This window comes from Salminus brasiliensis, chromosome 5 (genome assembly GCF_030463535.1).
Source record: "Salminus brasiliensis chromosome 5, fSalBra1.hap2, whole genome shotgun sequence".
In the NCBI taxonomy this organism is placed as follows: Eukaryota; Metazoa; Chordata; class Actinopteri; order Characiformes; family Bryconidae; genus Salminus; species Salminus brasiliensis.
Window position 1 is genome coordinate 22,323,531 of NC_132882.1, and position 16,185 is coordinate 22,339,715.

At 38.8% G+C, this 16,185-nt stretch overlaps 1 protein-coding gene across 1 annotated transcript; it reads left to right on the forward strand.

Moving 5' to 3' along the window:
• Positions 1 to 10,126: 10,126 nt before the first annotated feature.
• On the forward strand, positions 10,127 to 12,808 carry tmem74 (transmembrane protein 74). The gene is made up of 2 exons (XM_072678845.1): positions 10,127 to 10,213; positions 10,901 to 12,808. Exon 2 carries the CDS (start codon positions 10,960 to 10,962, stop codon positions 11,782 to 11,784), a length of 825 nt encoding a protein of 274 aa, XP_072534946.1. The 5' UTR covers positions 10,127 to 10,213; positions 10,901 to 10,959; the 3' UTR covers positions 11,785 to 12,808.
• Positions 12,809 to 16,185: the final 3,377 nt, after the last annotated feature.

Genomic DNA, 16,185 nt, shown 5'->3' on the forward strand with positions numbered 1-16,185 from the left:
GGCAAAGCGCGCGCGAGGTGCTGCTGCAGCAGGAGGGAGGCAGAAATGTGGGCAGTGAGGCTGCAGCACACGCTGCACGCAGAGAGTCAACACCCCGTTCGCCACGTGTGTGCACGTTTCTCTCGCTCTGGGACAATGGGTCGCTATACGTGCCATACGTGTGCGAGAGCGCGCTGCAGGGTGTTAGATCAGCCTTCATTTCAAAGGCGGTGGCAGCTCAAAGCTACGAGGCTAAATCTGATCAATCTGATCAAATTCTAAAACTTTTTCAATCATTCATTTAATTAAGTCTGTGTGTAAAGTCTAGCATGCGAGTTTAGAAACATGAAAAAGCTCTCTTGCTTTATGGTTTAATAATTTATAAAATAATAATAGCGATATCAGCAATAATATCATCATCATTAAATGTTTGTAATTTTTTACTACTACTAACTACACGGAGGAGATTAATTAAGTCATGATGTTCTCTAATTTCACTTTTTCCATTTTTTTAGAAGTTGTAACTTTGTAACACTGTAAAGCTTAAAAGTATATCCACCTTTAATACCAGTGGGACTCCCGCCATCTCATTTCAAAAATGCATGTTAGGGGGTCGGTAATAAGTGGGGCTTAGTGAATGCAGGAAGGCTATAAAGCTCTTCTGCCTCCTTCTTCCCAGCGGTGACCAGCAAGAGCCTCAGTGTTCGAAAGGTATAGTTAGGTAAATAATAGTGAATAGTTCTTACAAGCGTTGTCCTGCCCACTTCACCAAAGTAACACAGTGCAGTTAGCAGCATACTGAACCCAGGGTAGCCCTTCCCCTGTTACAGGTCAGTAGAGCATTAAATGATTTTGAAGCTGTTATTTTTAAATGCTACATAATGTTGCTTTAATGAAGATGACATTGGTGAGTCCAAACCAAATGTTTATTAGCAACCTTAGCCTAGCATCCCCCATTGTAAACTAAAGAAGAACATGTCAGATTGCAAAAATGTCTTGGTTGATTGAGTGCAGCAGGGATAAGGGATAAGGGACAGATTGGACATTGTTTGCCAAACTATAACTATACCTTTAAATCTCAGCTAGTTTTGATGCAACATGCCATTTCATTAGTTGGACATTCATTCAGCTTTTATCTAAAAGCTCCAACTTGCACTTGTGTTAATACAACTTTGATGAATAAGGACACGTGTGTGCTACTTGAACCCCTTCAAGCTGTGGTCTTAAGAAGAACTAGCATTAGTGAGGTATTGGCACTGTTCCTGACTCATTTTATCTGTATACAGGAAACAAAGAAATTATACTAGAGTGCCTTTTTTTAAAGAACAAAGTATTTTAAATGCATATTGATAGAATGTCTTCAATTGAAATATAGCATTACATTAACATGCGTATTGCCAAAAGTAAGAAACCAAAAGATTTGTGCTTGCTGTAAGCACATCCCACCCAGACATCTCTCCTGTCCCAGAAGTTTTAGGAGTCTCCCACAAATATTGATAAGTAGACCTATCAGGTTTCTCTGTGGGAGGGCTCTTTCTTTCATCTATCAGTTCAGCTCAGTCCTGTAGCTCAATGGCAGTGTTCCAAAACAGAGACTATGAAACACACTTCACCTCAGACTGCACCACAGTGACCCCTGACTAATAGTGGTCAAACATAATCAGGGTGTTCTTCACTGGACTGTTTGCAGCAGTGAGGTTTCTGTTTCACATGGTGGTTAAATGACTGCAGAAGACATGCTGAGGTGAGTTAACAGGTGTCATTCTTTTATTTAAACTAGCGGGCTAGCTCTGCTACTCTATTGATATCCTTTACAAGACCAAACACACTGTAGACTTGCTTAAAGTTGTCAAAGAATACTTTTAATGTCACATGATTTACATATACTCAGCTTGGTTTTAAAGGTTTTACACTGTATAGACTGTATAATAATGGCACATCTTATGCTTTTATTTATTTTAGGGACGTATTAGCTAAGTGCAAAAAAGGCTGCTTATATATTTCACACTTTATCTTTTCTGCTGCCAACAAAATAGGAACAAGCTACATAGACACACACACACACACACACACACACACACACACACACTCACACACATATATATATATATATAATCCAGACAGTCCTTCTCTATGTCCTTTTTATTTTAGAAAGAACTGAGAACATGTTTATGGATGTTTTGCTGTCTGGGATGTGGGAAGAGGTTCTGAAAAAAGCAGCCATTCACAGCCTTTCATACGCTTCCACACATTAGCTCTGAAAGAAATCTCTAGTTGTACCTCGCTGTTGTCACTCAGCCAAGCTGATGAATCAATGTACTGGTGTTTTTAAAAAAGCTGTAATCCTCATTAATCACAATGGTTATTCTCATTTGGCCAAAATCATGCTCATATTTTTAAGACATTCATGCATTTGTGTTTTGATGGGGTTATAGTTAAGTCATTTGACACTGAAAATACTGTGAAAAAACAGACTACGCTTTGGGGCTTTATTTTCTTATATGTATATATATAAGCTCATTCATTGTTTGATCTGAAAACAAGGGTATTAAAAAATGAGTTCACCCTGCTTTTGTTGGAGTAACTGTCTGTGCTGTCTATGGAAAGCTTTCTACTATATTTTGGAGCATTACTGTGAGATTTTGATTGCATTCAGTGACATAGTGTTAGTGAAGTCAGGATGATCACTGCCCTGCCTCAACCCCAACTCCCCAACTTATCCCAAAAGTATTGGATGGAGCACCAGCATCCCAAAGAGCACAGTTCCACTCCTTTAAAACTCAATGCTGAGTGGGGTTTATTCCACTCTAGCACACCTGGCATTAGGCATGGTGCCAAGAGGTTCATGCTTATCTGCTCCAGAGAGTCCTATTCTATTGGCAATACTTCTCGACTGGGACTAGACACGCTGTGTGTGTATGTGCATTTGCACATCTGTGTCAGTAATGGGTGCAACTTAAAGTAGCTAAATGCACTTATTAAAAGATGTGTCCACAAATGTTTCTTTACGTATTTATAGTTATATAAAAGTTTTAATAAATTAAATGTTTATTATTTATATTGTGTCTATATTTCTATTTTTCTATAACAGACAAACTCATTAATGGCATGAAAGTGAAAAATGGAGCCTTATATGGTTGTTATGCTCTATAAAAGCAAACATAAAAACATCCCCTGTGAGGTCTGTGCTTTCATCATTTCCTTTCTGGGAAGCCTGCATCTGTTTAACTGGAGACACATCACAGATTGTGAACTGCCATATTGACACTTCTGCTGGTTAAGCCCTACTGCAGACCCAAAATGGGTAAAGGTCATTTAATGTTGTTTATCATGAAGAGACTCTTTCGATCTATAAAGAGTTTATGGCATTATGAGGTGCACATCATCACTGGTCCATAAAATACAATCCATAAAAAGGATATATCACACTGTTTATATCCCACAATCTTGATGCCATGTGAAGGTGGTTTGCACACTTTCTTTCTATCTTTATCCTAACGTCCATGTTTTATTTGCCTTTCTTTGTGGTTTATGGTCAATACATTGAAGGTGCAAATGAATGAATAAACAATAAATTTTAGACAGCGTTCACTGTCAGTAGTGTTTTTCCACCACCTTGTGGACATTTGTACATCAGGCCTTTTTTATTTCCAGACTGACCGGTATTATTTAGTACCCACAGCTAACAACATTTGTGACACTACAACCTTGACGTGGTACAATGTAAGGTCCTTACTTTAAAAATAAAGAATTAAAAATAATGGTCCCGAAAAGGCTTTTTTGGACCAATGCCAAAAAAGCCAAGCTCTATAAATCTGGTCCTGGAGGTCTTGTATACAGTCTAGATAGGTAATTTCCATCTCAAATACAACTACCAAACCGAGCAACTAACAACTGCTCAACACCCATCCCCAGAGCTAGATTTGAAGAGCCCTACTACTTTTGGTTCCCTAAAACAGTGGTTCTGCAACCAGGCCTCAGAGACCTCTAGACAACCCCAGTTTTTTTTTCCTTAATTAAACTCACAATTGTCTGGGAATCTCTGGGAACCAGTTTGAGAACTACTAATGCCCAAGAGAACCTTTTAGTGGATGGTTCTTGACAAGAACTCAACTGAAAGGTTGTTTATGGAACTAAAAGGGGTTGTTGCAGTGGTGCTAAAAGTGGTGCCAAAGCCAGAGTTTAGCAGATATTAGAATGTTCCATTTTCTAGCATTATAAATTCAGCTCATGAAGACTTTGCCAATTAGCTGATGAGTTGATTCAGATGTTTAATGAGGGAGAACACTAACCTCTGCAGAGCTGTGCTCTGGAAGAAACCCAGACTGGCATCATTGTTCTGTGGTATCCCTCCAAATAATCCATTTTGGTTTGATACTTTTATGCAGGATTCAGCTGGACTGAATACTGATGAGACATGAATGCTGTGTTTTTGTATTTACTTCTTCATAAAAAGCATGTGTGTGGTACATTTATCTCTAATCTCACTAATCAAAATGTAAAAGCACAATGTTTTAATTGATCACTTTATTTATTTTTATAATAAGAATAAACCATGTTAATTCTCCGGCTATCCCATAACTTAATTTCATTTCCTTTCTCAGTTTCTTTTGTAAATAAGCTGGTTAATTAATTGTATTTATTGTGACATTCAGATCCTTTTACTCAGATAATTGTTCAACACTTGAACAGTCATTAATTAAAAATGGTTTATGCAAGATGTAACAGGTATTTAACCATGGCCCTATATGGTCTTTGAGCACCCCTGGTTTGAGCACGCCTGGTTAAATGACATACGGGAATGGATAAGGGAATAAATCCAGGACACAGACCTAACTTATAATCTGAATTTAACATATTGGAAAAACATTACTTTCACACATGTCACGTTTCTTTGCAGCATGTGAAATGATATAGAAGTAGAGTGTGCAGAAGTGTGTTCTCTGTAGAAGAACTTATTTCCAAATACCAACAACACATGTATTTTAAATAGTATCTAGTGTCTAAACTTGTCTGAAACTAGAAGCTGACGACTTGTCAACAGTGCTTCTGTAATCATTCTAAAGAAAGCTCAACTATTTGAACTGACCTCATCTTATTACACAAGTGAGCACTGGAGAATGTGAATGATTTATAAAAGCATGGTTATGGTTTTCCTGTGGTCAGCTAATGAATAATTCATGGTCTGTTTTACTGTGTGGTTCATTCATTTTGTAATTCCATTTTATTTCAGATAACTTTAGAATTTTATTCACTGGCATGTCAGACTTTCCATCACCGGCCCTGCCAGCAGATTACTCAAGGCTTGGCAGCCTGCATTTCAAGGGAATGAATAAAACGTTTAGCTTGGACTCAAAGCTCTTCAATTTTCCTAATGACTGAAGCCTATTTCTACATCTGACCTTGTATGCCTCTCAAACAAAAGGCTGGAACCTCACATTTTGTAAGCAGTCTGTTTTTAAATGATACTTCAGATATTGATTTTTCCGTGTTTTAATTACTAATTAATTTAATGAACAGTACTCTACAAAATCAAGGACCCTTCATTTATTTTATTTTATTTCAGATTTTATTTTTGTTTTCAAATCTTCACAAGTCTTCAAGTTATTCATTTGGATTGGATTGGAAGTAAAATAATTGACTTGCCTAAAAAAGGATAAAGTCAAAAGAAAATAAGTGAAACAACAATACCTAATAATCATGATTATTAAATTGTGAAATGATTAAAGTCAGTTGAACACTTCACACCCATGCAAGATGAGATAGACCACCAAAACATTCAGAAAGGGGAGACACTTTCTCTTTAGATCAGAACACTGGCAAAGCAAACTGCTGAAGCTGTAACAACATTGCTAAATATTTTAGGCTCTGATCTCCTTGCAGATTTGTTTAGAAAACTGAAAGCAAATTTTCTATAATAAATGGAAGCTGAGAAATGATACATACTGAACACTGAAATGTGACATTAAATTTGATAGTTGAGGTTTATGGGTAATTATTTGATAAATATACCTGCAATAAAAATACAAAAAATAAATAACGTGCATCCTTGTGGTCATTTTGACCAGAAATAAAATAAATGAAAATAAACAAAATAGTAACATACTGCATTTATGTGTAATAGTAGCCTGCTAAACTAATGATTTTAACTTGGCTTAAAATGTCTTGGCCAAACTGAGATTGAAAACTAAAAAATCAACCTTTGACTAAACCTAGTTAACTTAACTCAGAAACTGAACTGAAATGAATTACTTTATCTTTACGTATCATTGTGTTTGACAGCTTTTACTTTTTTACAGTGTAGAATACATATCCAGAAATAAAGCAATGTTTCATAAAGCCTTGGTCCTGACACTGACCCACAAAAATAATCAGCGCAAATCAGAATCACCCAGACTATAAGTAACATAAGTAGCCCAGACATTGTGGTACAATACCCACTACAACATAATCTGACAGTGAAACCTCAACAATAAGTATGAGAAACATACAGAACAAGACCATTTAACACAGACAGTAAGAGGTATAATAATGCAAATTGTGAAAAAACACTGCACTGTTCTTTAAAGATGAACAATTATTTAAAAAACTGCATAAACATATTATACAGCAATAAGCATTCGCCACAGGAAATGAACACATGGCTGTGCTTTCCTGGGTAGGCCAACAGAAGGAATGATTTTATGCAGAAACTGAAGCTTCATTCAGCATTAACAGGTTAACTTAGGCTGCCAACACTGTAACTTGGCTCAGCTCTATGGTACTGACCGAGTTCAGCACCCCGGACAGCACCCATGGTACCTGTGCTGGGCCGCATACCTAACAAACCATTCATTCTATACTACACACAGTTCTTTGCTGTTGTTTTTTTCAGCAGCCTTTCCTAAACACACCATCTGTTTATGTAACCAGAAATGACTAAATAGCACATTCACAATTTTTTTTTTTTTTTTCAAATGTCTCGCTCTCTCAAAAAAAGTCAGTCAGCCTGCAGACGTGTTTGGTGTTTAAAGCTTATTTCAGCAGTAGTAAAGTTTTTTATTGGGGCTTTGGATTATATTATAAACATTTGAGGTTTTTGGTGACAGAATTGCATCACTTTGTAGCCACATTAGCATCATAACTGCAAGACTAAAAAGACAAACATCAGACACCAAACAAGTATTGGCTGATTAACTGTGTTAATTATTTATTTCATAATCATTATATTATTTATTCAATGTTTTGAGCAAACCAGTCTTTTAAAATCAAGCACATGATGAGTCGTGGTAAAGTGCAATTAGCAGTTCGTTTGAGCCGTGTCTTTATTAGAAATTCTTGTTTTATTCCTGCAACTGAAGGCAGTCTACAAAGAAGTCTCAGGTGGTGAAAATTTGCACATAATTTAAATTTTGATCCAGTGTGTCTTAAACGCTTATAACAGTAACAGATATTGTAAGTGATGGGTCTTTGTACACCACTGCTGCCCTCTTGAGGCTAAAGTTAAACAAAGACTGAGTTTTCAAGATTATTTTAGTTCTTTTTTTTATAATTATACTTGTACAGTACAACATAATTCTTATATTCACATAGCCCAGCTTAATGGTAGGGAGAGTTATCGTTATCGAATGTTCGTTATCGTTATCGAAAATATTGATTTGAGGGAGGAACTTTAACATAAGAGCAGAAATCATGCAGGAATATTTTCATAGCAAAAAAAAAAAAGCAAAAACCACTTTTTCTTTTTGAGATTATTTGAATCTCACAGTTTTCTTTACATTGTATCAATTTCATGATTAATGTACCAATATACATAGTCTACACTTGGAATAAAATATAAATATTTTTACATTGACTTTCACTGAAAGTTTTTTTTTTATTTCTTTCTCTTGTAAAGTTGCTTTTTTTGGAGGTTTTGCATAACACTGCAGACACTGGTCAATTTACCTGCTGGGAAAATGTAGTCTTTAGTTAAACGTGCAAGCTCTGAATTCTGGCCTAGCACAACATCCACATCATATAGCTCACTGTGCACTTTAAATGAGGTTCTTTAGCTCTCTCTTGAGCCTTTCATCTCACAACACAATGTGTTCAGTTTTGGCAGGTTGCCTGTTTGTGCTGGTCTGCATGCTGCACCCATTTCATCTAAAAACAAACAACAATGGTTTTAGGTAAGATGGCATCAAGAAGGTTCATTCCATACCAGAACCAAAGCAGAATGGGAAGGGCTGTGAGTGCTCTGGGACTTAATTTTACACCTAACACCCTATATTACACATGAATGCTGAAATGGTGAAAACAATATTTTAAAGAATGGTAAGGGTGTCAACCTTAAGTTGACTGTCAGTGATTGTGCCCTCTAACCTTCCATTCTGTCTATTCTCTCACTGAATGCACCCATCTGTCCTTAGGTTGATAGCTATTCAGCAGCAGAATCAGTATTCATCAGTGAGCGTTTTCATTTTCTACTCTCTGAAGTCAATGAATTAAATCCTATATGGACATGCTACTAGTAAGCACGACCAAGAAAATGGGTGTGTCCCAATTGCATACTACTTACAAATACTAACATGTTTTTTGAGAAGGAAGTATGTAGTATGGATAAAAGTATCAAAGTTGAGTATACTTGAATATCCAAGATATATACAGGTTAGTATATTAATATTTTGTGTACCAACCTACCAAACCTGCACTATTAAAATTGATATATAGTATATACCTTATAATATTAGTGTGTAGTATGCAATCAAGCCAATATCTTGAATTCCTTGAGAAGAAAAGAGTCTTGGTATAACATCTTGTCATGCTGTCAAGCCAAATTCTCACTTTTTGAGAAAATTTGAATCTCATAGTTCTTCTTAATATAATATAAATATAATATAAATATAAATAAAATATAAACATTTTTACACACATTTCTCTTTGCTTTATTGGAGATGCAAGGTGCGTGACAGTGATGATATATTATGGAGCATGTGGATTAATAGGGGGAATAAATGTCTAATATTTACAAATAAGTGGCTAATATTTACAGTTCGCTTTCTACTCTTTCTGTTTCTTTGTGCTGATGTTACAGAAATCTGGGAGGAAAAGGTTCAAAAAGGACGTCCCCGCTACATATCAGCTTGAACATTCGGTAACATACTACACTACACTGTCTGTTCGGACATATAAGGGCAGTCATGATATATAAGGTGCATTTGCCGTTCTCTGAGTTCTGCCAAGCCAAATTGGGACATTAATCTCACCCTGACTTTGCTGTACTTTCTCGCTGATTCATCAGTTAAATGGGAACTTCTCTGGCTTCCTGCCCAAGCCATCCTCAGCATTAGGAGGCAACACAATGCTGCATTTCTGAAGCAATGCACACTCCTATTCCTGGTTATGACGGCATTGGGACTGCATCCAGTAATGGCTTTTGTCTAATCACACAAATGAGCTAACATTGTGTGCCTTTCATGAGCAAAAGGGTTATTTTGAGCAAATAAAAGGTGCCTGTCACATATATGCGTCCATCACTGCATGTCTAACTGAAGTCTTTGATGTTGCAGAATAATGTGCAAGCACTTCTCCTCCCGCTATCTCTACTGTGTGGGATTATATTTCTAATGAATCAAGAAAAAATCACTGACTGTGCTGATATGTATGAAGATAGGTGGCCTGTCAAGATTAAAACGGATTATGCAAGCTCTGGTCAAACTGACCACTAATCTTCAGTGATTTTAGGAGAACTAGGAAACAGATGGTTGACTGTGGGTGGGGTTTTCCGTGTTTGCTCAACATGGAATTGGATACAAATCTATTTTTTATCTCTAAATATTTGTGGCAGTATGGCTTTATACCCATTTGGCTTGGTTCTCTCACACAAATGACTACATTTCCCATGATTCCATTTCATAATCTCTTTCTGCCTAATTCGTCTCAGTGCTGGAATGATCTAATCTGCTAAAGGGCTGCTTGCTGAGGGCTCGTTTCAGCACCACAGCCAACGGCTATTTTATGTCCCACCTGTATTCAGGAACACCCCGCCTTTGCTCATTCGGATTGGCTACTGGGAAATTAACTCCGGCGTTACTATTGGCTTGTTCCTTTCTAACAAGCAGTCCGTCCAGAGAAGACCAATCCTAGCGCAGGGGGCGGGGCTTTCCGGAATACGGGTGGAGGAAAGGCAAGGCAGAGCGAGTGGAGCAGAGGCCGGCGAAGCTGAGCGATACGACATGGGCGAGTCAGGATGCTAACACGTTCTGCCATGAAGGTATTTACTTAGAAAGCATTACAATTATCTGGCCAAAACACGGTGCTTTGCCATGTATTTTAAAAGCAAATTGACGAACCAGTCTGTTTGTCTTTCTCTCTCTCTCTCCCTCTCTCTCCCTCTCTCTCTCTCTCTCTCTCTGGAGATTATAGCATGCAGCACTCTGTATATACTAGCCTCAGAGATGCAAAACCTACCTCTGTGAAATGCTATGTTATAAGTAAGCAGTCAATTTTATGACCTTAGAAATCCTTTAGAGCAGCTAGTTGTTGGCTAGTTGAAGGCTAAATGGGCTATTCTACAGACTTCAATATTTCAGTGTTATTTTAATCCTAATATTATTATGCAGGAGTAATGTAGGCTCTTTAACCACGTTCGGGTTAGGCATGTGTTTTAGAGAGTCTTTAGAAAGCTTATCTGAGGGTTTATATGGATTGCTTTGCTAATTGGATACCAGTTCAAGAGGCTAATCGGTCACGTTAATCGCCTTAAATATTGGGGCGACGGATTTTTTCGATTAACTTTCGCCAACGCATTTGTGAGCTCCAGCTTACGCAGAGCTTGTGTGCTTCTGTAAACTTGATTCATCCCAGTTTTTAAATAACGAATCGTCATGATGGTCATGAGCTATTTGCTACGGGTGACATCAGTGTGTGCGTATGTTTGTGTGTGTGTCTGTGTTGGCAGGTTTGATGTGGCTGTCTTGATGAGGTGGCAAATCGACAAGACTTGGTGGACAGACTCTGATGGCCTCCTTGGAGCTGCTGTGTCTCGATAAAGAAAGGCGAGATGGTCCAGACAGGGTTTCCAGCGCCGTGCACGTTCACAGGTCCCAAAGTGCAGGTGATGAAAGTCCACCCGGGCAGCGAGGATGCAGTCCAAAGTGCAAGACTGCTGCGTCTGAGCACCGGTGTAATTCAGCCCCAAGGACAGCTCCTGTCAAGGTACTGCATGGTAAGCACTGTCATCCACCAGCAGAGAAGGTCAGAGTGTGCTGTGACCAGGAGCTGGAAACCTCTTTCACATACATTGATGAGAACGTCAACCTGCGACTGGCCACTCCGGACAGGAGCGATGGCACACCCTGTCCGAACCCCTCGAACGAGATCCATTTGGATGGACTCCACGAGCTCTCCTTAATGTCTGACCTGACGTCAGAGAGCACGGGCAGACCGGTGGATTATGGCTTCATCAGCGCTGTCACTTTCCTGGTGGCCGGGATCGCTCTGGTGATCATCTCCTACGCTGTGCCACGTGAAGTAAACGTGGACCCAGACAGCGTCTCGGCACGAGAGATGGAAAGACTGGAGAAGGAAAGTGCCAGAGTGGGGGCACACCTGGACAGGTGCGTTATCGCCGGCCTCTGCCTGCTCACCTTAGGCGGGGTGGTACTCTCCACTCTGCTGATGGTGTCCATGTGGAAGGGGGAGATGTACAGGAGGAAGGCCTTCGCGTACTCCAAGCACTCTACAAAGTTGTATGGCTCCATCAATCTTAGATCAAAGTCAAGCCCTGCTCGATCACCAGCACACAGTGTTGTTGAGGAAGAGAATGGCGAAAGCATTAGCTGACTATTATGTCTTTTATTTCTCTCACGATTTCTCACATTTATCCAAAACTGTTCATCCAGGCACAGGTGTTATAATACATCTGGAAGGCTTGTATTATCCTGTAGTTTTCTACTTTAACATAAAGCATATGCCAGTTTCATTTGCTTGTGGATTATTACTTAAATATGCAATTTTAATACTGTCACTTAATGCTGTCTTTAATATTACGTTCTCACTCTGATAATCAGAGAAGTTGTACCCAACTTTTATTTTGGGGGACTGGGATGGGTGGGATTTTTAGAGACTGGACATAATATTTAAACTCTGGTCCAGTGGCTCTTTCTCACACAATAGACTATAAATGCAGCAGTTGACACATCATGTCTGCTCAAAAGATACCTTCTCAAATCCTAGCTTCTCCACTTCTGTCTTGACAATCCAGTCCTGATTATCTCTGTGTTCATTTAGGTCATGCATTTGAAATGAAAATTTAGCCTTAATTCTTTCATCATTACACATCCTCATCCAAAACGTAAAAAAAAATGAGGGCTAGGTTTCGAGATCTCCACTAAGTGACCCAGGCCCTAGATCCAGAGGAGCACCGCACTTCAAGAATCACAAGCTGTACTTGGGGAATGATTATGAAGTTTGCTGCTGGGTGTCTCTTCTTGATCTAAATGTTATATGCAAACACTGTATTTCTTAGCAAATACAGTCCATGCAAAAATTTACACAGTTTGCCTAAAGAGCGTTCATTAATATTTCATGGAAATGGACAGCTGCAAAATGTGTTGGCTGTTTTGATGGCTTTTTTTTTTCATTCATTTGAGTGTGTCTTCTCAAATGACTATCATATGAAGTGTCATAAATCATGGTGTAGTCTGCAAAACTGAGTCACTTAAGCCTATGCTGCATGCTCAGATGCACTTCATTAATGAATATTATCTTCACTTACGCCACATTAAAATCACACAACTGAATGTAAACATTAATGTGTACCAACATGTGATTTCTTAATCGACGAACCTGCTGTAATGTCTGTAATATAAAGGACGATTAAAACATGTTTTGTCAATTAGTGCCTCATTTCTTGGCATACTGTATATCAGACGTGTGCCATGTTTGATTGTGCCTCATTGTCGCTCATTATCCTGTAGATAAGATGGCATATTGGTATGAATGGGTATCGCACACATCCAGTCCTGTAACAGATTTAGCCTGAAATAGCACATACTTACAATGTGTGGTGTGATGTCAGCTGTGTGTTTCTTCCTGTGGGGCAGTAGAGTGTTTGAATAGTTTGAGGGTGACAGCCTATTTTTCGCTGATGTTCCTCAATTAAGAATAGCTAATTTTAAAGCTAAAGAGCAGTTTGTAAAGAATAAAATATTATATTGGTAATGACTGAAATTCAGGATTTCAATACTTGTAGCGGTATCAGAAAATCAAAAGTTAGAATTTCATTTCGCTTTTATGTGATTTTATTACATTAAAATGAGGTGCATGCTGACTCGGACTGGGTTTCAAAGTCAAAAATATTATGCTTCACTTGTATAACTGATTTTACACCATTTACACCTGATCACCTCTGGTGACTAGTATCTGAATTGTATCCTAATAAGATTGGAGCCACATGAGTTTACACTTGGTAGTCAGATGCATTTCTGATTGGTCAGACTGAATTCCAAATGCTGTGTTAGGATGGAATATGCAAATCTACTGGTTGCATAACAATTGCTAGTGGTGTTGTGGTTGCACAGGGAGGGGGTTTGGTTGTTAAATGTGTGTTGTAGAGACAGATGAGTTTACACTGCTATAACATGGCTCAGGTGTGTCTCAGACCACCTCCTGAAGTGCTGTGAGTGATCGGATTTGTATCCATTTTAGATGAGTACTGGGAGTTTTTACACTTGCGTTTTTATGTGGCTTGGCCTGATCCAGACCTAATCCTGATATTCAAGATGGATGAAGTGACCAGGTGTAAAGGGTTGAATGAAAGGGTTGTCTTCACAATGATATGAGAGAAATTTAACAGTCAGTTTTGTGCCTTTTGTTAAAACCCCTCAAACTGCAGGAGTAGGTATGTGGACCCAGTTTCTCCCTCTCATAATAATATAAGTTACATACACTATATGTTTGTAGAAACCCCTTCTAATGAATGCATTCAGCTACTTTGAGTTGCTCCCATTGCTGACACCAATGTGCAAATGCAAACACACACACATCTTGTCTAGTTCCTGAAAATATGTTTCCCCAATAGAATAGGACTCTCTGGAGCAGATAACCATGAACCTATTGCCAGGTGTGGGTTGCATAGGTATAAATCCCCCATCACTGAGCTGCGGAGCAGTGGAACTGTGTCCTTTGAGATGATGGTGCTCCATCCAATTCTTTTGGGATGAGTTGGGGATGAGGTGGGGTGGTGATCATCCAACATCCTGACCTTCCTAACTACTAACTTGTCACTTAAAACAATCCTGTCACAGCAATGCTCCAAAAGCTGGCGGAAAGCCTTCCCTAGACAGCAGGACCCTTCATTTTGGAGGAACAATGAATGAGCAGATGCCTCAATACTTTTGTCCAACTTTTGCAACTCAGAAAGTGACAAGTCTTCTGAATGCCAATATTACTGTAAACCTAGCTTTTAACCATGGCACACCCTTAGTGCAGCAAATCAACACTAAAAATAATTGATGCCATGTCTAATTACAGTAATTTCTAAAGCCCATCATGTAAATTGCTGATTAACATAATGAAAATGACATCTTGTAACGGGAATGGAAAGTGAAATGAGCTACTTAGAGTTCCATACTTAGAGCGCATCATGCATGACACACACACTTACGAAAATCAGCGCTAACACTTAACCAGCCACTGATGAAGTGTTTGCAGTCGGGGTTCAGCTTTGCTATGTGGTTCTTTCTATTACTGTAGGGCTGCAGACATCAGCACTGACCCTCAGAATGAGGACACACTTGGGGGACAGTTTTTGACAGTGTATGGTACACTTGCAAAGACCTCAAGCCAAATCCTCCCTCCAGCAACGACCTCTGTATGGTAACACACTTAACTGAATTTATTCAATAGTACAATAGTAAACCATAGCCATGTGAAACATAAGGCATCAAAGATTATACAAGAAGTCTAAAAGACCATTCTTTTCACTGTAATTGTCTCCTGGACTATTTACTTCTGTCTCACGTTACAAACTACTGACTTGTGTCGTATAATTGCATAATTTTACTGTACTTTAGATTGCACTATAAAGCAAATATCAAACATTTTACATTGTGTTTAGTAGCACAAACTTTTCCACAGGGTAGAGGATGTTTACAGTATCCCAGCTTGACCTCATAAGTCACTCACTTTGCAAGTTGACAAGTTTGTGATAGCCATTGTTCATTTGTGTATCTCAACCTCTTATGCCGAAGCGCTTATTATCCAGTGCAAACATAATGGACTTTATGTGTGGGAAGCTATGTAGTCATTTCCAGGCTAACCGAGAAACCAGCTCATGAAAATCTGTAGCTGAGGTTGAGTTTTGTGAGAGAAGAGTCCCAAGGCTTTGGTCCCTTACCTGATTTATGCTTAAGCACTAAAGTATGCTTACTTGCCCGTGGAAAGTTTCCAGACATATTGATTCATCAGGAGAGCAATGCGCAGCTATAGCCGAAGGGTCCTGACCTGAGCTTGGCCAGCATTTGCTGCGTTTAAGTCAGAGTATTTTTAGCAAGTATGCCCCGTGGACATTTGGATTGCCTATCCGAGCTTATTTACATTAGTGCCAGGGTGTTATTGTAATTTAAATGAAGCTCTTGTAATCCTTGAAGCTCTTTCTCCAAGTGGAACTATGCAAGGATGCGTTTTACATTAGCACCCAGCTGCCTGCAGTTTTACAATTACCGTTCCACTCGATTACCTTGGAGCATTTGTCATCATAAAGTGAAACACAGGTATTTTAAATAGGCCCGTGTGGATTCCAGTTAAACGGCACTATTTTTTTCTGGTTTAAAGCTTCCTGCCCATGTTTGGAAGGTTGAAAATCAGCTTAATGGACTCCAATTCAAAGTTCAGTCATTACAAAAAAGTACATCAGCACTTAGGTCACTTCCACCATAGATGTTATTGTTGTAAAGCATTGCACAGTACAGTATAAATGGCCAAAGTGTAAATCACTGTAAGTGAAAAAACAGCATTAAGAGGTAAGTAGTCTACATCTAATTTCTCAGAATTCACAGCCGTGACAATACTGGAGATATAGTATACTTAGTCATAATAGACATACCATACCACCATGTGAGTCTGAGGCAAGCTGCCCATATTTTAAACAGGTGTCAGAGGACTCCATCCAGAAACATGCCATGGAAGAAATCAAGCGATGGTGCTGACATACGGTAATAACATTAAGTGATCATTTAGCTG

Bases quoted from the DNA above. Each gene is read 5' to 3' on its own strand.
- tmem74 (XM_072678845.1), top strand. From the start codon at position 10,960: ATGGCCTCCTTGGAGCTGCTGTGTCTCGATAAAGAAAGGCGAGATGGT.